Raw genomic sequence first — 24,196 nt, forward strand, 5'->3', positions numbered from 1 at the left:
TAACAATTAAGTTTCAATTAACTTTTAAGTGTAATGCGTCTGTGTGTAGCTGGGGAGATGAGTCAGGCGCAGGACAGCAGATATGAGTAATGAAAGCCATTTTACTCAAATATAATAATACACATCGTATAAATACAAGGACACAAATACGGACCGCAATACAATAAACAATTACTCACAAACAAACATGGGAGAACAGAGGGTTAAATAATGAGCAAGTGATTGGGGAATTGAAACCAGGTGTGTAAGACAAAGACAAAAAATGGAAAATGAAAAGTGGATCGGCGATGGCTAGAAGGCCGGTGACGTCGACCGCCGAACGCCGCCCGAACAAGGAGAGGGACCGACTTCAGCGAAAGTCGTGACATTAAGAGGCTGTTCTTGTGGATTTGGACATCTTGTAGAAGTAGAATGATTCATTGGTTTTATAGCTTTAGAGTAAGCATTATGTATTATTAATGGGACTTGCACCAATGGTCGGTTTGTAGTAAAGATCGATAGTTTTAAACAAAAGTTAGTTATAGATCAAAATAAATTATATGTTTACTAAACATGTCCCCTCCCCCAGGCTGCTGAGTCATCAGAGAGGACCGCTCACTCACTGGAGCAGCTGACCAATGAGAAGACAGCGCTAGAGGCTCAGGTGAGGATGGGGGTAGCTGCAATGAAAAGTCAGTTTGTCATATCTCTGATGTAAAGCAGGCTTTAATGCATTCATATGTGTGCTTATGTGAACTTCATGTCTGTCTGTCTGTCTGTCTGTCTGTCTGTCTGTCTGTCTGTCTGTCTGTCTGTCTGTCTGTCTGTCTGTCTGTCTGTCTGTCTGTCTGTGTGTGTGTGTGTGTGTGTGTGTGTGTGTGTGTGTGTGTGTGTGATACTCCTAGGCATCTATCTATCAATTCAATTCAAGGGCCTTTATTGGCATGGTAAACATATGTTAACATTGCCAAAGCAAGTGAGGTAGATAATATACAAAAGTGAAATAAACAATAAAAATTAACAGTAAACATTACACATACAGAAGTTTCAAAAGAATAAAGACATTACAAATGTCATATTATGTATATATACAGTGTTGTAACGATGTACAAATGGTTAAAGTACCAAAGGGAAAATAAATAAGCATGAATATGGGTTGTATTTACAATGGTGTTTGTTCTTCACTGGTTGACCTTTTCTTGTGGCAACATTTCACAAATCTTGCTGCGGTGATGGTACACTGTGGTATTTCACCCAGTAGATATGGGAGTTTATCAAATTCGGGTTTGTTTTTTAATTCTTTGTGGATCTGTGTAATCTGAGGGAAATATGTGTCTCTAATATGGTCATACATTGGGCAGGAGGTTAGGAAGTGCAGCGCAGTTTCCACCTCATTTTGTGGGCAGTGTGCATATAGGCTGTCTTCTCTTGAGAGCCCTGTCTGCCTATGGCGGCCTTTCTCAATAGCAAGGCTATGCTCGCTGAGTCTGTAGAAAGCTTTCTTTAAGTTTGGGTCAGTCACAGTGGTCAGGTTTTTTGCCACTGTGTACTCTCTGTTTAGGGCCAAATAGCATTCTAGTTTGCTCTGTTTTTTTGTTAATTCTTTCCAATGTGTCAAGTAATTATCATTTTATTTTCTCATGATTTGGTTGGGTCTAATTGTGTTGCTGTCCTGGGGTTCTGTGTGGTCTGTTTGTGTTTGCGAACAGAGCCCCAGGACCAGCTTGCTTAGGGGACTCTTCTCCAGGTTAATCTCTCTGTAGGTGATGGCTTTGTTATGGAAGGTTTGGGAATCGCTTCCTTTTAGGTGGTTGTAGAATTTAACGGCTCTTTTTTGGATTTTGATCATTAGCGGGTATCGGCCTAATTCTGCTCTGCATGCATTATTTGGTGTTCTACGTTGTACATGGAGGATATTTTTGCAGAATTCTGCATGCAGAGTCTCAATTTGGTGTTTGTCCCATTTTGTGAATTCTTGGTTGGTAAGCGGACCCCAGACCTCACAACCATAAAGGGCAATGGGTTCTATAACTGATTCAAGTATTTTTAGCCAGATCCTAATTGGTATGTTGAATTTTATGTTCCTTTTGATTGCATAGAATGCCCTTCTTGCCTTGTCTCTCAGATCGTTCACAGCTTTGTGGAAGTTACCTGTGGCGCTGATGTTTAGGCCAAGGTATGTATAGTTTTTTGTGTGCTCTAGGGCAACGGTGTCTAGATGGAATTTGTATTTATGGTCCTGGCGACTGGACCTTTTTTGGAACACCATTATTGTTGTCGTACTGAGATTTACTGTCAGAGTCCAGGTCTGGCAGAATCTGTGCAGAATATCTAGGTGCTGCTGTAGGCCCTCCTTGGTTGGTGACAGAAGCACCAGATCATCAGCAAACAGTAGACATCTATCTATCTCTCTCACTCTCGCTCGCTCTCGCTCTCTCGATGAGATGAGACAAGAAGGCAGTTAACTCACTGTTCCTAGGCTGTCATTGTAAATAAGAATTTGTTCTTAACTGACTTGCCTAGTTAAATAAAAATAAAATCTCCTCACCCCCTCTATCTGGACATAGTGACCCAGCCATGCTAGCTGTGCCTGTGGGCTCCAGATGGTCAGTCTGATGACTGCAGGGAAACAGATTAGAGGGGAATACACACACTCTTAATCTGGGGAGTGAATTTCTTTATGAGTGACTGTGGGTGTAGTTTCCAGTTAGATCTGAACTGAGCCATTCCTTCTGTTCTACTGTCCTAATCTAGTAATGAACCATTAGTACCTCTCCCTAATTTCAAGTGGGCATTGTGTCAAGAAGCAGTGCGGCTTGGTTGGGTTGTGTTTCGGGGGACGCACGGCTCTCGACCTTCGCCTCCCGAGTCCGTACAGGAGTTGCAGCGATGAGACAAGACTGTAACTACTGATTGGATACCACGAAATTGGGGAGAAAAAGGCGTAATATTTTTCTTTTTTTAAAGATTCTACATCTGTACACAGGGTATCATTAGTGAGTCGATGTGCCGGGGTAAAATAGGTAAATACAGTACATTCTGAAAGTATTCAGACCCCTTGACTTTTTCCACATTTTGTGATGTTACAGCCTTATTCTAATATGGATTAAATTGTTTTTTCTCCTCATCAATCTACAACACAAGACCCCATAATTTTAGCAAATTTATATATAACAAAAAATAAATATCACATTTACATAAGTATTCAGACCCTTTACTCAGTACTTTGTTGAAGCACCTTTGGCAGCGATTACAGCCTCGAGTCTTCTTCGGTATGACGCTACAAGGTTGGCACACCTGTACTTGGCGAACTTCCACATTTTGTTGTGTTACAGCCTGAATTCAAAATGTATCAAATAGATTTTTGTTCTCACCCATCTACACACAATATCCCATAAATGACAAAGTGAACACATGTTTTTGGAAATGTTTGCAAAATTACTGAAAATGAAATACAGAAATCTCTCATCACACCCCTGAGTCAATACTTTGTAGAAGCACCTTTGGCAGTGATTACAGCTGTGAGTCTTTCTGGGTAAGTCTCTAAGAGCTTTCCATACCTGTGCAACATTTGCCCATTATTCTTTTCAAAATTCTTCAAGCTCTGCCAGATTGGTTGTTGATCAATGCTAGTCAACCATTTTCAGGTCTTGCCATAGATTTTAAATTAGATTTAAGTCAAAACTGTAACTCGGCCACTCAGGAACATTCACTGTGTTCTTGGTAAGCAACTCCAGTGTAGATTTGGCCTTATGTTGTAGGTTATTGTCCTGCTGAAAAGTGAATTCCTCTCCCAGTGTCTGTTGGAAGGCAGACTGAACAAGGTTTTCCTCTAGGATTTTGCCTGTGCTTAGCTCCATTCAGTAAACATTTTTATATCCTGAAAAACTCCCCAGTCCTTCACGATTACAAGCATACCCATTACATGATCCAGCCACCATTACACTTGAAAATATGGAGAGTGGTACTCAGTAATGTGTTGTATTGGATTTGCCGCAAACATAAAACACTGTATTCAGGTCAAAAAGTGAATTGCTTTGCCACATTTTTCTATTCTGTACAGGCTTCCTTCTTTTCACTCTGTCAGTTAGGTTAGTATTGTGGAGTAACTATAATGTTGATCCATCCTCAGTTTTCTCTGAGTTAGGAACGTCGCCTGTGTCTTTGTAGTGACTGGGTGTATTGATACACCATCCAAAGTGTAATCAATAATTTCACCATGCTCAAAGGGATATTCAATGTCTGTTTTTTTTTGTTTTTTTACCCATCTACCAGTAGTAGGCATTTGAAAACGTCCCTGGTCTTTGTGTTTTTTTCTGTGTTTGAAATTCACTGCTCGACTGAGGGACCTTACAGATAATTATATGTATGGGGTACAGAGATGAAGGAGGTAGTCATTCTCTATGGTGTAGTAGGTCAGGGCGTGATTAGGGGGTATTCTAGTTTATTATTTCTATGTTGTGTTCTAGTTTATATTTTCTATGTTGGTGTTTTGCATGATTCCCAATTAGAGGCAGCTGGTAATCGTTGTCTCTAATTGGGGATCATATTTAAGTAGCTATTTTTCCCACCTGTGTTTGTGGGATATTGTTTTGTGCCTGTGCACCACGTAGTCACGTTCATTGTCCGTTTATTGATTTATTGTTTTTGCTTTAAGTTTCACTTTTGAAATAAATATGTGGAACTCAACATCCGCTGCGCCTTGGTCCCATACTTACGACAACCGTGACAACCATATGTAGCGTCTTGCGGTCGGATGCCAAGCAGTTGCCATACCAAGGGGTGATGCAACCAGTTAGGATGCTCTCAATGGTGCAGCTATTTAGCTCAGCTGCGAAATACATGACTGGCTTAGCCGCAAAATATAACACAGACGTTTTGAAAATGCCTGAGTCTTTTGAATATAAGGAATAGGAAAACTGAAAGGAGTCTGAAAGAGTCGTTAAAGAGGTTCATCTTGAAGAGGGATCCGATGTGGTGCTGATGAGATTAGAAAAATCCCTTTAAATAGAGAGGCTGTTGGAGAGCAGTGGTTTTATTTTAGTGAAGGGTGCTTAGCCTCACACACACACACACACTCTTTCTCGTTCTCTGTCTTTCACTCTCTCAAACTCGCGCTCACTCTTATTCTAACACATTTTTTTCAGTTATATTGCGTCTTTAATCAGGACAACAGTTTTCAGCTGTGCTAACATAATTGCAAAAGAGTTTTCTAATGATCAATTAGCCTTTTAAAATGCTAAACTTGGATTAGCTATCACAATGTGCCATTAGAACACAGGAGTGATGGTTGCTGATAATGGGCCTCTGTATGCCTATGTACATAGATATTCCATAAAAAATCAGCCGTTTCCAGCTACAATAGTCATTTACAACATTAACAATGTCTACACTGTATTTCTGATCAATTTGATGTTATTTTAACGGACAAAAAAGGTGCTTTTCTTTAAAAAACAAGGACATTTCTAAGTGACCCCAAACATTTGAATGGTAGTGTACGTTATACAGGTATGCACGTCAGCTTTGACATCGGTTTTGCACATCGCCGTTAAACTATACATAGAGCCAATGCCGATGATGGCATTTTTAGCTAATATTGTCCAATTCCGATATGCTTACTGATATATCGTGCATCCCTAGCAAATGTATATACAGTTGAAGTCGGAACATACACCTTAGTCAAATACATTTAAACTCAATTTTTCACAATTCCTGACATTTAATCTTAGTAAAAACTCCCTGTCAGGGCTTTGTGATGGCCACTCCCAATACCTTGACTTTGTTGTCCTTAAGCCATTTTGCCACAACTTTGGAAGTATGCTTGGGGTCATTGTCCATTTGGAAGACCCATTTGCGACCAAGCTTTAACTTCCTGACTGATGTCTTGAGATGTTGCTTCAATATATCCACATAATTGTCCTTCCTCATGATGCCATCTGTTTTGTGAAGTGCACCAGTCCCTCCTGCAGCAAAGCACCCCCACAACATAATGCTGCCACCCCCATGCTTCACGGTTGGGATGGTGTTCTTCGGCTTGCAAGCCTCCCCCTTTTTCCTCCAAACATAACAATGGTCATTATGGCCAAACAGTTCTATTTTTGTTTCATCAGACCAGAGGACATTTCTCCAAAAAGTACGATCTTTGTACTCATGTGCAGTTGCAAACCGTAGTCTGGCTTTTTTATGGCGGTTTTGGAGCAGTGGCTTCTTCCTTACTGAGTGGCCTTTCAGGTTATGTTGATAAAGGACTCGTTTTACTGTGGATATAGATACTTTTATACCTGTTTCCTCCAGCATCTTCACAAGGTCCTTTGCTGTTGTTCTGGGATTGATTTGCACTTTTCGCACCAAAGTACATTCATCTCTAGGAGACAGAATGCGTCTCCTTCCTGAGCGGTATGATGGATGTGTGGTTCCATGGTGTTTATCCTTGCGTACTATTGTTTGTACAGATGAACGTGGTACCTTCAGATGTTTGGAAATTGCTCTTAAGGATGAACCAGACTTGTGGAGGTCTACAATTGTTTTTCTGAGGTCTTGGCTGATTTATTTTGATTTTCCCATGCTGTCAAGCAAAGAGGCACTGAGTTTGAAGGTAGGCCTTGAAATACATCCGCAGGTACACCTCCAATTAACTCAATTGATGTCAATTAGCCTATCAGAAGCTTCTAAAGCCATGACATCATTTTCTGGAATTTCCCAAGCTGTTTAAAGGCACAGACAACTTAGTGTATGTACATTTCTGACCCACTGGAATTGTGATACAGTGAATTATAAGTGAAATAATCTGTCTGTAAACAATTGTTGGAAATATTACTTGTGTCATGCACAAAGTAGATGTCCTAACCGACTTGCCAAAACTATAGTTTGTTAATAAGAAATTTGTGGATTGGTTGACAAACAAGTTTTAATGACTCCAACCTAAGTGTATGTAAACTTCCGACTTCGACTGTATAATATATATAAAAAATTATATCACATTTAAAATACATCAATAAAAAAAGGATGCACCTAAGCTCAATTTTGAGTCTCATAGCAAAGGGTCTGAATACTTTCTGTTTTTATTTTGAATACATTTGCAATAATTTCGAAAAATCTGTTTTCGCTTCGTCATTATGGGATATTGTATGTACATTGATGAGGAAACATTTTTATTTAATCCATTTTAGAATAAGACTATAACGTAACAAAATGTGGAAAAAGTAAAGGGGTCTGAATACTTAACAAATGCACTGTATAGATATAATATAGAGCTGTAATAGTGCCAGATATGTAGCGATCCATAGATCTACCTATCTATCCTGGATCACAACTGTTGGTCTTTCAGTCAGTCAACTGGTTGGGATGTGGGAGGCTGATTAATTGAAGGGTCTTCTGACCGACTGTGAACGAAGTGTGAAGGTGGGACCAATCGAGTCCAGCAGAGATTGTAAGTGTCTGTGAGAATGTGTGTGTGTCTGTGTGCATTGCGTGACTAAGTGAGTGAGTGAGGGATTATGCATTTCTGTGAGTGTGAGTGAGTGATATTGTGTGTGCCAGAAAGACAGTGAGTGTGTGCGTGCGTGAGGGTGGGAAGAGGAGCCTGTTGGGACTTACATAATGAAGGCGCTGCTCCTCTCTGTTGCGTGTGTGTGAGCCAGCCAGCTAGCGAGCGTGTGCTCAGGCAACACACACACACATTCACATTCTTTCTCTTACCTCTCTCTCTCTGGCGGGCACGGTAGGGGGTGGGAGCTGATGGTTTATTGATAGGGAGGCTGCTTTATTGTGTGTGTCACTGGGAGAGAACACTGGGATAGTACAGTATTGACATTTAGAGGGACGGTCCTGCCACTGGGACAGACAGACAGACCAGTACTGGGGGAGAGAGAGAGCTCTGACAGAGGACCACACTGTACGGTAGAGCTGTTCAGGCATGGATGTGGCTGCTATGCACCAGGGCTATCCAAGCAGCGTCTACTCCTCTCACTACCAGGTAAACACAGCTGTTCGGTTCCTCGCATCAGATTTCTTACATCTGTGTGTCGTCGTTCAAATGGATTGGTGATGTTTTAGCTGATTATTTTTTAGTTCGACCCTGTGTTTCAATCTGCTGCAGTTGTGTGCTATTTGGGGGCGATTTGTTCTTGAATGGTAATTGAGTGAAGATGAGTGAGGATGATTTGAATATGAAAGTACTTGAGGTTACTGATTTAGATTATTGTATTTTTAGGAAGAGAGATTGTTGTTTTTGCCTTTGGGACTGAGGGTGAGTTTGTTGTCTGGTTGTTTGTATCTTGTTGGATGTGTGTGTGTAGGCGGCCCGTGGGGGATTTTCTTTGGCAACCCCAACGTTTCATTAAAATAAAAAATGTAATCGCTGTTGGACATAAAATACTGTAAAATCAACAGGAAATCTATTTAAAGGTATTTTAAATAAGAAATCTGTTCCCAAATATCCCCATATGTGATCTATCCCAATGTAATCAAGGTTTGAAAAGATTCTGTTTTTGTCAAATACTATATTGGTTTGGACTTCTTGCGGTCAATCTGCAGTGTACAAATTATTTCTAATTATGTTCTGGCAACCCGACCATCCTAAAGAAAACATCAGCCCGTGGCTGATTTGACTCATGATTTGAACGCTAATGGTTTGATTAGTGCCCCTGTGCTGCTGTCCCTTTAGGAACAAACATGATCTTTTAGTCATTATCATTATCTCTGCGTGGTCTCTGCTGGTTTTGCCTCAGAGCAACCATCTCCTCCCTAATGGTGGTTTAACTGACGATGGAGGAACCATCTCCTCCCTAATAGTGGTTTAACTGACGATGGAGGAACCATCTCCTCCCTAATGGTGGTTTAACTGACGATGGAGGAACCATCTCCTCCCTAATAGTGGTTTAACTGACGATGGAGGAACCATCTGCTCCCTAATGGTGGTTTAACTGACGATGGAGAAACCATTTCCTCCCTAATGGTGGTTTAACTGACGATGGAGGAATCATCTCCTCCCTAATGGTGGTTTAACTGATGATTGAGGAACCATTTTGTCCCGAATGGTGGTTTAACTGACAATGGAGGAACCATCTTGTCTGTAATGGTGGTTTAAATGACGATGGAGGAACCATCTCCTCCCTAATGGTGGTTTAACTGACGATGGAGGAACCATCTTGTCCCTAATGCTGGTTTAACTGACGATGGAGGAACCATCTCCTCCTTAGTGGTGGTTTAACTGCCGATGGAGGAACCATCTGCTCCCTAATGGTGGTTTAACTGACGATGGAGGAACCATCTCCTCCCTAATGGTGGTTTAACTGACGATGGAAGAACCATCTCCTCCCTAATGGTGGTTTAACTGACGATGGAGGAATCATCTCCTCCCTAATGGTGGTTTAACTGACGATGGAGGAACCATCTCCTCCCTAATGGTGGTTTAACTGACGATGGAGGAACCATCTCCTCCCTAATGGTGGTTTAATTGACGATGGAGGAATCATCTCCTCCATCAATATTGATGCTAGAAGTGACTCCATCCCTCACACACTCACAGTATGTCTCTGTACGTATTTTTGGCAGACAGCTCATATAATGAGTAATGTTTATCTTTGTATACCGAGGAAGCGGCTGTTCCAGTTGAGCAGCGTAACGCAGCACTGTGGCTTCATGTTAATGTCCGTGACTAAAACTGTTAGAGAGGCGTGAAGAAGATACAGCTTTTTCTGTTTACTGTTTACTGCGTGTTTAAATCTCTCTTTTGTCTGTCTCTTTCCTTCCTTTCATCTTTCCATCCATCCGTGGATCATCTTCCAGCTCGAGGCACTGAAACAGCACAATTCCAAATTCCAGGAAGAACTCAGTCTCTCGCAGGTGCGAGGCAGCTCAGAAAGCCAGCACATCGGAACTCTGTGCAAGGAAATGTGAGTATGGACGAAGGTTTCTTACGCTTGCTTGTTGCTTGCACAGCATTGTTGATGGAATGTGTGTGTAAACGGCTGAAACTAGAGTATTGGAATGTTGTGCTAGTAAAAATTAGTAGAACTAGAACCAGGAGTACCGGCATATCAGAATTCTATGCATGGAAATGATGGTTCTTCAGATGACTACAGACTGCCCTGGAAACAGCGACTAAACCCAACATGCCAGCTTCTTTGGGCCCAAAATACACAGGAGAGGAGTGTAAGCTATGTGGCTTTGAGGTGTTTCAGTGTGTGGGTTAGACCAGCACTTCAGAAGCCCGTGCAGGGAAACGTGAGAGAGGCTCATATCAAAGTCTTACTCAAATAGAGTCATAGACTCATATATAAATCTGACTCATGCTGCTTACTCATACTGATTATGTGGCCGAGACACACAGTGAGAGATTGAGAGGTAGATTGAGGGAGAACTAAAACGATTGAGAGATGGAGTGGGAGATCATGAGAGAGATTGAGAGAGCTTTAAGTACAATTCACTTGTATAGTCAGTCTGTAATACCAGTGTGTAAGCATGCTGTGTAGAACGTAGTCTTCTGGTATTAGAACCTGAAAACCAGTAACAAGTTATGATGGCATAGTTCCCTATGTGCCTTACTAGACAGCAGTATGCTACTGAAAGGTACAGGTATGTAGGGAGGCTGCCACAGAGAGAGATAGACCATATGAAATCTCTCTTTGTTATGGTGAGCGTCATGCATGACGTAGAGTTCTATTTATACGTCTGTGTGTGTGCATGAGTGCACACGTCTGTGTGTGGGCATGTTGAAGTGCATGTTGAACGTTTTGTGTGTGTGTGTGTGTGTGTCATCAGGTCCTTTATTATTCACTTTGTCCTGATTTATCTATTAGTGGCCATACATCTTTCTTCTCCTTCACTCATCCCTCTCTCCCTTCATCCTATAAAGAGACAGACTCATCCCTCTCTAGCTCCACCCATAAAGTGGAGGGAGAGGTGTTATATAATCACATCTTCTCCTAGAACCTCCTGCCTCCAACATGGCCGCACCATGCATCGCATCTCATGACCTCCATGACGTGTGCATTTTAAAAATGTGTATTTATTGAACCTTTATTTAACTAGGCAAGTCAGTTAAGAACTAATTCTTATTTACAATGACGGCCTACACCGGCCAAACCTGGACGACGCTGGGTCAATTGTGCGCCGCCCTATGGGACTCCCAATCACGGCCAGATGTGATTCAGCCTGGATTCAAACCAGGGACTGTAGTGACACCTATTGCACTGAGATGCAGTGCCTTAGACCGCTGCTCCACTCAGGAGCCCAAGTGCACAGGCCTGCAAGCGTGTGTGTGTGTGTGTGTGTGTGTGTGTGTGCGTGCGTGCGTGCGTGCGTGCGTGCGTGCGTGCGTGCGTGCGTGTTTGTGGGTGTGTGTGAGAGCGATAAAGCGCAGCTTTGTGCTGCCAGAGACATCTCGTCTGGGAGAACAGCTGCATCCGACTCAAACGGGGGGTTCACACATACTGAGAGTTAGACATGACCTCTACACTCATCACTACATAGCCATGACAACCTGTACACCCATATCAGCCGAACAGCCAAGCAGAGATCACTTGTGCTGTAAATGGATTGTTATTTCTGTATAAATGTGTTATTATTGATGTTGATTGTCCTTTATTAGAAAGTACCTCTAGATATAATGCATGTTGACTGTCCCTGGTAGGCAACTCACCCTCTCTCTCCCCCTTTCTCTCTTTCTCTCCCGCTCTCTCTCTCAGTGAGGTACTGAAGCTGGCCAGTCTGAAGTCTCAGAACCAGCCAGACATGAAAGACAGGTAAGACATGTATTGCACCATGTATTCTCTGCTGCCTTAGGAAGACCGGGTTGAGTGTAAACATTTTCAGTATTTCTAACTATGGAAGTAGCTGCACTTATAGCGTAGACATCTACAGCTTTCCTTTCCAGCAGCTGTGCATAGTGGATCATAATTATCATCAGGGTCCTAGTATAAATGAAGGTTTATAAAAAAACACAGTTGATTTAGTTGATGTGATCAGGTCCTCTAAAAATTATTAAAACACAGTAAAACAGACAGTGAGAGCAGTGGACAGAGACAGATGTGGTTTTAGTGTGATGACAGTCAGTACATTTCATCTGGGGCTCAGAATGGACTCAGAAGACAAAAAGCCTGCACTGCACCTAATACCACTACAGTAAAGTAATGTCTTTGTATATCCCATCACGAACACTTCTAATGACAGAAGAAGAGAAGGGAAGGGAGGAGAGGAGAAGGGAGGGGGGAGAAAAGGTTGGGGAGGAGAAGGAATAGGAGGAGAAAGGATGGGAAAGGAGAAGAGAAGAGATGGGAGAGGGGGAGAAAAGGTTGGGGAGGAAGGGAGATGGAATGGGAGGAAAAAGTAGGGCAGGGGAAGGGAGAAGAGAGGAGAAGAGGAAGGGAGAAGAGAGGAGAAGAGGGAGGAGTGAAGAGAGGAGGATGGCGTCAAAAAGGTTATTTAAGCCATAGGGAAATGATGAGAGGAATGTTATGTAGAGCAGAACTAATCAGTCAGGACACATCAGGGGATAACTACCTCATCAGGTGAATATTTCACACCCAGACAGTCAGTTATGATCTGTGATTCAGCAGCACTACCTAATCAATCAATCAATCAAATTGATTTATAAAGCCCTTTTTACATCAGCCGATGTCACAAAGTGCTGTACAGAAACCCAGCCTAAAACCCCAAACAGCAAGCAATGCAGATATAGAAGCACGGTGGCTAGGAAAAACTCCATAGAAAGGCCAGAACCTAGGAAGAAACCTAGAAAGGAACCAGGCTCTGAGGGGTGGCCAGTCCTCTTCTGGCTGTGCCAGGTGGAGATTATAACAGAACATGGCCAAGATGTTCAAATGTTCATAGATGACCAGCAGGGTCAGATAATAATAATCACAGTGGTTGTAGAGGGTGCAACAGGTCAGCACCTCAGGAGTAAATGTCAGTTGGCTTTTCATAGCTTATCATTCAGAGTTAGAGACAGCAGGTGCGGTAGAGAGAGAGTCCAAAACAGCAGGTCCGGGACAAGGTAGCACGTCCAGTAAACATGTCAGGGTTCCATAGCCGCAGGCAGAACAGTTGAAACTGGAGCAGCAGCATGACCAGGTGGACTGGGGACAGAAAGGAGTCATCAGGCCAGGTAGTCCTGAGGCATGGTCCTAGGGCTCAGGTCCTCTGGGAGAAGAGAGAGAGAAAGAGAGAAAGAGAGAGAGTGGGAGAGAAAGAGAGAGAGAATTAGAGGGAGCATACTTAAAATTACACAGGACACCGGATAAGACAGGAGAAATAGTCCAGATATAATAGACTGACCCTAGCCCCCCGACACAAACTATTGCAGCATAAATACTGGAGGCTGAGACAGGAGAGGTCAGGAGACACTGTGGCCCCGTTCGACGATACCCCCGGACAGGGCCAAACAGTCATGATATAACCCCACCCACTTTGCCAAAGCACAGCCCCCACACCACTAGAGGGATATCTTCAACCACCAACCTACTACCCTGAGACAAGGCCGAGTATAGCCCACAAAGATCTTCCCCACGGCATGAACCCGAGGGGCGCGCCAACCCGGACAGGAAGATCACGTCGGTGACTCAGTGACTGGAGCTCTTTATTCCAGTGAGATTGCTAAGGCGAACACTGCCATGTTTAGTTTTGCCCAACCTAGATCGAGGCACAGGCATAGTCTCAATGGGGATAGTTGAGCTGACTACACTGACTATGCTAGTGGCAGACTCCACTAAGCTGGCAGGGTGGCTAACAGCCTGCTGCCTGGTCTGCACCCTCTACTTGTGGAGCAAGAGGAGTTAGAGCCCTGTCTATGTTCATAGATAAGATGAGAGCACCCAACCAGCTAGGATGGAGTCCGTCACTTCTCAGCAGGCCAGGCTTGGTCTTGTTTGTGGGTGAGTCCCAGAAAGAGGGCCAATTATCTACAAATTCTATCTTTTGGGAGGGGCAGAAAACAGTTTTCAACCAGCGATTGAGTTGTGAGACTCTGCTGTAGAGCTCGTCACTCCCCCTAACTGGGAGGGGGCCAGAGACAATTACTCGATGCCGACACATCTTTCTAGCTGATTTACACGCTGAAGCTATGTTGCGCTTGGTGACCTCTGACTGTTTCATCCTAACACCGTTGGTGCCGACGTGGATAACAATATTCCTATACTCTCTAAACTTGCCAGTTTTAGCCTTAGTCAGCACCATCTTCAGATTAGCCTTAACGTCGGTAGCCCTGCCCCCTGGTAAACAGTGTATGATCGCTAATCCAGACAGGAATGGATAAAGATAGGATCTACAATAGTATATATCTAGACGTGTATCTATTGTACAGGCTTTGTTTAGGGAGAGACATCAAAGCTACATCTGTTGTGATAGAGGTTATATTGGATGAGACCCAGCAGGGTAATGCCATCCACAGACAGGTTAATCCACTGTAATCTGACTCCTCCCCCTGCTGCTGCTGCTGCTGGTTGTCAAGTCTGATGATTTCAACATCTGGATTAGTGTTGTCAGGGCTCCCCAGTGTAGTGAAAATGAGTTAACTACTCTCAGTATGTTTTGGTGAAGCTTGTCTCACTTTGAGTATCACTACAAACTATTGTGTGAAGTTTTTTTACACAATAAATTGAGGTGTGAAACTCTCCATTATAAAAATATATTATTCATGTTAAATCAAAAGTTAAAAACATTGTGTGACGTTACAGTCAGAGACCTTCATCAGACACTCTACCCATAGAGACATGTATGCGTGTGCACACACACACACACCAAGTTTCCCCCTGGCAATTTCAGACTATAGGCATACACTCTTCTAACGGCCATGGTGCATTATGAGCACAAACAAAAAACTTTATTGGCACTGTCACTGCACAACGGGAACTAGGGTTGAGTCCCTGTCAGTCTGCCCCCCGAATTCGCTACAATGTTCTGCTGCGTAGCCTAGGCGAACACCTTGCAAAGAATTTGTGCATAATGGCAACTATTAACGACCTTATCCACACACACATTACTGCATTGTTCCTGACAGGCCCAGTGTTGCTGGGTGAGTTCTGTATTAAGCGGTTCTCTGCCTCTGTTCCTCCTCAGGGAAACTCTGTCCATCCAGGAGACAGATGAGGACAAGGAGCTGGAGACTCTGAGGGATGAGGTATAGTGTATATACACAACTCTGGCAGACTCTGAGGGATGAGGTATAGTGTATATACACAACTCTGGCAGACTGGGTCTTTTGATGAAGAAATGAAGAACTGGCATTGGTTCCGATGCTTTTTTTCCTGTATCTGTATATTAGCTGAAACCTCTGTCTCCCTCTCCCTGTAGATCGCGGTGCTGCGAGGTGAGAACGCCATGGCCAAGACGCTGCAGTCTGCCGTGGAGACGCTGGAGAGAGACAAGGCCCAGCTACAGGAACGCATCACCAGCCTGGTGCAGAGGCTATTGGGACGGCAGGCTTCCGAGGGAGGGGACAGTGGAGTGCCTTCCTCAGGTGACACAGCTCTGGACCAGTTGAGAGAAGAGAAGGAGTTTGCAGAGGGACAAGTATGATTGGCAATTAGTAAAACAATTTCACCATCTGCTTGTCACTAATGCAGTATGTCATTTGCATAGAAAGATATCTGCGCTTCCACCATTGTCTCTCATTCCACCTCGCTCTTTCTTATATTAACTTGACTGTGATCTCTCTTCTCTCCATCCATCTATTTCCCTCCTTCAGATTAACTTCCTGAACAGTGTGATCGTGGACCTGCAGAGGAAGAATGAGGAGTTGAAGGTCAAGCTGAAGAAGATGGCTCTGGCGGAGTTCAATGGCACTGATGGGTCAGTCTTATAACCAATAACCTCTGAACCCTAACTCCAAATTTAGTCCTTAGTTACAGTTGTTGACAGACCCCTCAAAATGCACTATTTAGCATCTCTCTCTCTCTCTCTCTAGTTTGGAGGAGGGTGGATCTAAGAAGGACAAGAAGGCTCCTCCTCGTCTGTTCTGTGATATCTGTGACTGTTTTGACCTGCATGACACTGAGGACTGTCCAACCCAGGCCCAGAGCCCCGACTCAGTCCCCCACTCTTCCTTCAAGTGCAAACCTGCCGACCAGCGGCCGTATTGCGACATCTGTGAGGCCTTCGGTCACTCTACAGAGTCCTGCCAGGAAGACCAGACCTTCTAGACTCTCACCCCAACCATGCCAGGCCTAGCTTTAAGACCCTTCACAGACCGCCAAACACACACCAGACTCCTTTCTCTGGGTTTTTAATAACATAGTATTTATATATGTCCCTCACTGTCATAGTCCACTCGGATAACCCCAAATCACCCGCTACAAAAGACTCTCCTACTATTTCTAATACTTCCTCTCTCTAACTCTCCTCTCCTCCCTCTCTCTAACTCTCATCTCTCTCTAACTCTCCTCCTTCTCTCCAACTCTCCTAGCTCTCTCTCTCTCCCTCTAACTCTCCTCCCTTTCTCTAACTCTCCCTCTCTCTCTCTAACTCTCCTCCCTTTCTCTAACTCTCCTCCCTCTCATGCCAACTCTCCTAGCTCTCTCTAACTCTCCTCCCTTTCTCTAACTCTCCTCCCTTTCTCTAACTCTCCCTCTCTCTCTCTAACTCTCCTCCCTTTCTCTAACTCTCCTCTCTCTCATGCCAACTCTCCTAGCTCTCTCTAACTCTCCTCCCTCTCTCTCTAACTCTCCTCCCTCTCTCTCTAACTCTCCTCCCTCTCTCTAACTCTCCTCCCTCTCTAACTCTCCTCCCTCTCTCCAACTCTCCTAGCTCTCTCTAACTCTCCTCCCTCTCTCTCTAACTCTCCCTCTCCTCCCTTTTTCTAACTCTCCTCTCTTTCTCTCTAATGCTCCTCCCTCTCTCTCTAACTATCCTTCCCTCCCTCTAACTCTCCTCCCTCTCTAACTATCCTAGCTCTCTCTCTCTCCCTCTAACTCTCCTCCCTTTCTCTAACTCTCCCTCTCTCTCTCTAACTCTCCTCCCTTTCTCTAACTCTCCTCCCTCTCATGCCAACTCTCCTAGCTCTCTCTAACTCTCCTCCCTTTCTCTAACTCTCCTCCCTTTCTCTAACTCTCCCTCTCTCTCTCTAACTCTCCTCCCTTTCTCTAACTCTCCTCTCTCTCATGCCAACTCTCCTAGCTCTCTCTAACTCTCCTCCCTCTCTCTCTAACTCTCCTCCCTCTCTCTCTAACTCTCCTCCCTCTCTCTAACTCTCCTCCCTCTCTAACTCTCCTCCCTCTCTCCAACTCTCCTAGCTCTCTCTAACTCTCCTCCCTCTCTCTCTAACTCTCCCTCTCCTCCCTTTTTCTAACTCTCCTCTCTTTCTCTCTAATGCTCCTCCCTCTCTCTCTAACTATCCTTCCCTCCCTCTAACTCTCCTCCCTCTCTAACTATCCTTCCCTCTCTCTAACTCTCCTCCCTCTCTAACTATCCTTCCCTCCCTCTAACTCTCCTCCCTCTCTCTAACTCTCTTCCCTCTCTAACTCTCCTCCATCTCTCTAAATCTCCTCCCTCTAACTCTCCTTCCTTGCTCTAACTCTCCTCTTATCGCTCTCCTCTCTCTAACTCCCTTTCCTACATCCAGAGATATACTGTTGTGGTGCAAGATACATTTTAGGATTGGAACAAAAGGAATCAGTCTTCTGTGATTAGTTCATAAAGGAATCAGTCTTCTGTTATTAGTTCATAAAGGAATCAGTCTTCTGTTATTAGTCATAAAGGAATCAGCCTTCTGTAATTTGTTCCTAAAGTAATCGGTCTTCTGTTTTTAGTTCATAAAGGAATCAGTCTTCTGTTATTAGTTCATAAAGGAATCAGTCTTCTGTTATTAGTTCATAAAGGAATCAGTCTTCTGTTATTAGTTCATAAAGGAATCAGTATTCTGTTATTAGTCCATAGAGAAATCAGTCTTCTGTTATTAGTTCATTATTTTATGTATTCGTTTGTTTGTTTTCATATAGAGCATGGGTTGGTTTTTGACTTCAGTTCCTACGGGAACTAAACTTCCTATGTGTAACCGGGCAAGAGGGATGGCATTTGACGCAGACATACGCGTGGTGAAGGGCCTGGATGCACCAGACAGGTTCACTGCTAATAGCACTATTAATGTTTCTCTAACACATTCCTGTCTTTCTCATGTCACATTCCCAGTCAGTGTACTGTATCCAGGCCCAGACATGGACCCTAGGGATGTCCACTCCACATAGGGAACAAGCTAGTACCACAGGACACATCTACTTGTACTACTAGGTTGTGTTCAGTAGGCACCAAATGGTAGAGAACGTTTTAGAACTGGAGATATTTCAGGAAATTCTCAACAAAAAAAAGGCTCATTTTCAGTTTCAAAACGTTTTCTGTTTTCATGTCCACTCAACATTAACCTGGTGCTAGTTGCACAAGTTTGCGTTTACCATCATGAATCTTGTTCTGGAGGCAGCTCTGCAGAGTGGCCACTAGGCACAGCCACAAAGTCATAAAATCTGATTTTAACCCTAACGTTAACCACACTGCTAACCCTAATGCCTAATCCTAACCTTAAATTAAGACCAAAAAGCACATTTTTGTTTTCATAAATGTTCACAATATAGCTCATTTTGACTTTGTAGTTGGCCTATCTAAGGGGAAATCGCCCCAGGACAAGACTCATAACAATTAACGTCAACATGCGCTAGTTGCAGACCCAAACCAAGGCAACAGGACGCCAGCCACTACTACTTACTGCACTACTCACTTTAAAACGCCCTCTTAGACTACAGGACACACTTAGACTATTTTTGTTTTAGCATGGCAGTTTCTAACTTATTGATTTGATAATAAATGTCAAGACAGAATGGTACCTAGTAGTTATTGTCACGTTTTATGTAATGCCTATGTTTTTATGTATTGTCTTATAAAAACTACCTGTATAGATATACAGGTATTAGAGCTATGTACTGAAGCACACAGTTTGGATCATATTGAATCTCCCAGTGTATCAAAGATATGTATGCTAGATCTATGTGACTAACCAATGACACCTGTCTTTGTCAATACCCATCAGACGTTTTCTGAAAGAACAAAATGTGCACATGGTGCCATGGAAACAAAAGGATATTTTATGCCTATTTTATTCTTCTGCTTTGTCTTGATAGGAAACGGACCTGTATGTTGTTGTATGATAATGCCGTATCGACTCCAGGGAACAAACTTAACACACTTGTAAAGATGTTATTAACTCTATAAGCACATTGTTGACTTTCTACTTTACTAAGTGACGTGTCTGATTAGTGCACTGTTTTCTATGTTACACTTAACATCATCTATAAAGGCTTTATAAAGGGTTTGTAAATTGTTAAACTGTTATAAACCCTTTACAGATGAGGACCCTTAAAATGGTACTGTTTTTCTATGTTCTGTACACACCTAATGATTCAATACAACAAATACTATAAAAACAAATACTCCACATGTGGCGTCTTGATTTTCTCTTGTCTGATGATGTTAACTATAGTCCAACAATCTATCAAGAGAAGGTGGAATAAACAACAACCATATAACTATAGTCCAACAATCTATCAAGAGAAGGTGGAATAAACAACAACCATATAACTATAGTCCAACAATCTATCAAGAGAAGGTGGAATAAACAACAACCATATTGCATACACCTATCCAATCCATCCTTTCAGATCTCCACAGAGTGTCCAGTGGGTAGGAGTAGGGATTGTTTTTGGACAAGGCACCTCTGCTCAGCCCCCCCAACCCAAGGCCACCAGCCAGCCACACCTATACTAACTAACTACTAGGCTGTTTCCATCTCTAGGACCAATAGGTACAGGAGCTGCTCATGATTCATTCATCCCCAGATCCATTACCCCTGACAGGACAAGGGGAACTGAAATAACCCTCTTCATTTTTAATGAGTTCCCCTCCCAGCCAATGTAGTCAAACAAAACAGAAGGAAAATAATCATTAAATAACCACAGGCCCCTAAAAGAGAAGGGGAAGGGATTAGGGAAGTATTTTTGTACTGCACACAGAGCCAGATGCTACCACTGATTCCCTTCTCTCTGAGTCTAATGGGATCCTCATTCACACTGGATTATCAACACAAAATATGCATTAGGAGAACTCTGCAGGCCTCAAACTCCGTGGAAAAGTTTAGTTATTTTGACCTATAATTCAAACAGAAAGACAAATACAGAAATACTGAGGCTTACCCGACTGTTGAAGAGTTGGCTAGTACTGGAGTTAGTACGTCTGAAATCATGTGAACGGGTAACAGAATGATTTGTGGATTTTTATTAATTAAACAAAACCATTGGACATAATCAAATCCAAGCACTAGCGATGTAATAAATAAGTCCAAACTAACCATCAATCTGTACAAGATCATTCTAAACTCAAACATGGTCCCAAGAAAACACACTAAAATATCGGACATTTTCACATCTCCCAGCTCCGTACACACAGTTTATGAGTTAAACTAGAAGCATTAACTGACTCAATCAGAATCAGGTGAAAGCTACAACATAATAAAGATAAATAGAGATCTAACACTGAGGGTTGTACATAATGCTGTTCTTCTAACTGTTCATGTCAATAACATCACTAGTACCAGCACTGCTGGACTGGGAATGAGGTATATGCTAAGCCATCCCCTGTCTCCACTGAAATGTAATTTCTCTCCATTGAACTGATGTTTGGATGTGTGCACCCACTGATAAACATTGGGTCAGGTAGGCTCATGCTCTGAGATCCACATGTCTACATCATCTGCCATCTGAACTCATTGATTTCCTGAAAAATGAATAATTATTGATTGGTTGATCACTTTTAAATACTAAGTGTTGAGCCTGAATAAAAACACATACATAAATAGGCTTGAGGTTGATTATTTAGATTTGATAGATGTGCGAATATGCATTCCTCCCCCTATTCTGAAGCTAGGTTGCAACTGACAGAGAGCACCTTGAATGAGAATCTGAGACACGGTTTGAACTACAAGACTGAGTGTGAGCTGAGTGGAGATGATAAAAGGTATTACACAAGATACAGTAAGAACGATCTCAACATGTCCTGTATGTACCAAGCTGCATACTGTAGATGACAACTACTGAACCATTTCTGCAATCTCTGAAAGCAGAATTTACTTTAGCCTCCCAGCTTCCCACTAGCCTGGGTGTCAGTCTGTGTTGTTTAACCAGCTCCTTTCCTATCAAAAGACATGATAACCACAAAAGAGTTGAGGAGTTCAGCAGAGACAGGATGGAATCCAGGCTAAATTCCAACTTGGTCAACAACAATGACGGTTTTTATATGATGTCATTCAGTTACAGTCTCCATTCCCAACTCTGTAGTTTAAATGTACTGAACCTGTCATTCATAGTTAAATGTAAATATGTATTACAATTATGTAGTGTCAGCTCAGTGACATGTTTAAAACTTTCGGCAAATAAAAACATGGCACTAAAAATTTGTTAAACTGTTTTACCTACTAAGTACGTTTTACTATAGCAACCAAGACACACCCTCAGATAAAACCTACCTACGCTACAAGCCTGTCCTTACGGGAAAACATACAGTTGAAGTCTGAAGTTTACATACACCGTAGCCAAATACATTTAAACTCAGTTTTTTACAATTCCTGACATTTAATCCAGGTAAAAATTCCCTGTTTTAGGTCAGTTAGGATCACCACTTTATTTGAAAAATATGAAATGTGAGAATAATAGTAGAGAAAATTACTTATTTCCACTTTTATTTCTTTCATCACATTCCCAGTGGGTCAGAAGTTTACATATACTCAATTAGTATTTGGTAGCATTGCCTTTAAATTGTTTAACATGGGTCAAACGATTCGGGTAGCCTTCCACAAGCTTCCCACAATAAATTGGAGGAATTTTGGCCCATTCCTCCTGACAGAGCTGGTGTAACTGAGTCAGGTTTGTAGGCCTCCTTGCTCACAAACGCATTTTCAGTTCTGCCCACACATTTTCTATAGGATTGAGGTCAGGGCTTTGTGATGGCCACTCAAATACCTTGACTTTGTTGTCCTTAAGCCATTTTGCCACAACTTTGGAAGTATGCTTGGGGTCATTGTACATTTGGAAGACCCATTTCCGAACAAGCTTTAACTTCCTGACTGATGTCTTGAGATGTTGCTTCAATATATCCACACATTTTCCATCCTCATGATGCCATCTATTTTGTGAAGTGCACCAGTCCCTCCTGCAGCAAAGCAACCCCACAACATGATGCTGCCACCCCCGTGCTTCACGTTTGGGATGGTGTTCTTCGGCTTGAAAGCCTCCCCCTTTTTAATCCAAACATAACGATGGTCATTATGGCCAAACAGTTCTATTTTTGTTTCATCAGACCAGAGGACATTTCTCCAAAAAGTACGATCTTTGTAACCATTTGCAGTTACAAACCGTAGTCTGGCTTTTTTATGGCGGTTTTGGAGCAGTGGCTTCTTCCTTATTGAGCGGCCTTTCAGGTTATGTCGATATAGGACTCGTTTTACTGTGGATATAGATACTTTTGTACGTGTTTCCTCCAGCATCTTCACAAGGTCCTTTGCTGTTGTTCTGGGATTGATTTGCACTTTTCGCACCAAAGAACGTTCATCTCTAAGAGACAGAACGCGTCTCCTTCCTGAGTGGTATGACGGCTGCGTGGTCCCATGGTGTTTATACTTGCGTACTATTGTTTGTACAGATGAACGTGGTACCTTCAGGAATTTGGAAATTGCTCCCAAGGATGAACCAGACTTGTGGAGGTCTACAATTGTTTTTCTGAGGTCTTGGCTGATTTCTTTTGATTTTCCCATGATGTCAAGCAAAGAGGTACTGAGTTTGAAGGTAGGTCTTGAAATACATCCACAGGTACACGTCCAATTGACTCAAATGATGTCAATTAGCCTATCAGAAGCTTCTAAAGCCATGACATCACTTTATGGAATTTCCCAAGCTGTTTAAAGGCACAGTCAACTTAGTGCATGTAAACTTCTGACCCACTGGAATTGTGATACAGTGAATTATAAGTGAAATAATCTGTCTGTAAACAATTGTTGGAAAAATTACCCTGTGTCATGCACAAAGTAGATGTCCTAACCGACTTGCCAAAAGTATAGTTTGTTAACAAGAAATTTGTGGAGTGGTTGAAAAACGAGATTTAATGACTCCAACCTAAGATTATGTAAACTTCAACTGTAAATGAGACCAATACCACTGTGTTGTTCTACCTCTAGAAAACCAAGACAGTAAAACAATGTTTTTAAATCACACACAGTACCAGTCAAAAGTTTGGACCCACCTACTCATTCAAGGGTTTTTCTTTATTTTTACTATTTTCTACATTGTAGAATAATAGTGAAGACATCAAAACTATAAAATAATACATATGGAATCATGTAGTAACCAAAACAAATCAAAATATATTTTATATTTGAGATTCTTCAAAGTAGCCACCATTTGCCTTGATCACAGCTTTGCACACTCTCAACCAGCTTCATGAGGTAGTCACCTGGAATGCATTTCAATTAACAGGTGTGCCTTGTTAAAAGTTTATTTGTGGAATTTCTTTCCTTCTTAATGCGTTTGAGCCAATCAGTTGTGTTGTGACAAGGTAGGGGTGGTATACAGAAGATAGCCCTTTTTGGTAAAAGACCAAGTCCATATTACAGCAAGAACAGCTCAAATAAGCAAAAAAGAAACGACAGTCCATCATTACTTTAAGACATGAAGGTCAGTCAATCCTGAACATTTTGAGAAATATTTAAGTTTCTTCAAGTGCAGTCGCAAAATCCATCAAGAGCTATGATGAAACTGGCTCTCATGAGGACCGCCACAGGAATGGAAGACCCAGAGTTACCTCTGCTGCAGAGGATAAGTTCATTAGAGTTACCAGCCTCAGAAATTGCAGCCCAAATAAATGCTTCACAGAGTTCAAGTAATAGACACATCTCAACATCAACTGTTCATGGTCGAATTGCTGCAAAGGAACCACTACTAATGGACAACAATATGAAGAAGAGACTTGCTTGGGCCAAGAAACACGAGCAATTTACATTAGACCGGTGGAAATCTGTCATTTGGTCTGATGAGTCCAAATTTGAGATTTTTGTTTCCAACCGCCGTGTCTTTGTGAGACGCAGAGTAGGTGAACGGTTGATCTCTGCATGTGTGGTTCCCACCATGAAGCATGGTGGAGGAGGTGTGATGGTGCTTTGCTGGTGACACTGTCTGTGATTTATTTAGAATTC

General features: G+C 42.5%; 1 protein-coding gene across 1 annotated transcript in view; it reads left to right on the forward strand.

The window, feature by feature from the left end:
* LOC120044798 (CAP-Gly domain-containing linker protein 1-like) overlaps positions 1-16,320 on the forward strand; it is a 28,206-nt gene extending 11,886 nt beyond the window's left edge. The window contains exons 10-16 of the mRNA XM_038989471.1: positions 569-643; positions 9,769-9,875; positions 11,670-11,726; positions 15,037-15,097; positions 15,271-15,489; positions 15,665-15,768; positions 15,884-16,320. Coding sequence (XP_038845399.1) covers positions 569-643; positions 9,769-9,875; positions 11,670-11,726; positions 15,037-15,097; positions 15,271-15,489; positions 15,665-15,768; positions 15,884-16,118 — 858 coding nt within the window. The 3' untranslated portion in view covers positions 16,119-16,320. The remainder of the gene's footprint in view (positions 1-568; positions 644-9,768; positions 9,876-11,669; positions 11,727-15,036; positions 15,098-15,270; positions 15,490-15,664; positions 15,769-15,883) is intronic.
* Positions 16,321-24,196: the final 7,876 nt, after the last annotated feature.

Source organism: Salvelinus namaycush, chromosome 3, assembly GCF_016432855.1.
Source record: "Salvelinus namaycush isolate Seneca chromosome 3, SaNama_1.0, whole genome shotgun sequence".
Taxonomy (NCBI): domain Eukaryota; kingdom Metazoa; phylum Chordata; class Actinopteri; order Salmoniformes; family Salmonidae; genus Salvelinus; species Salvelinus namaycush.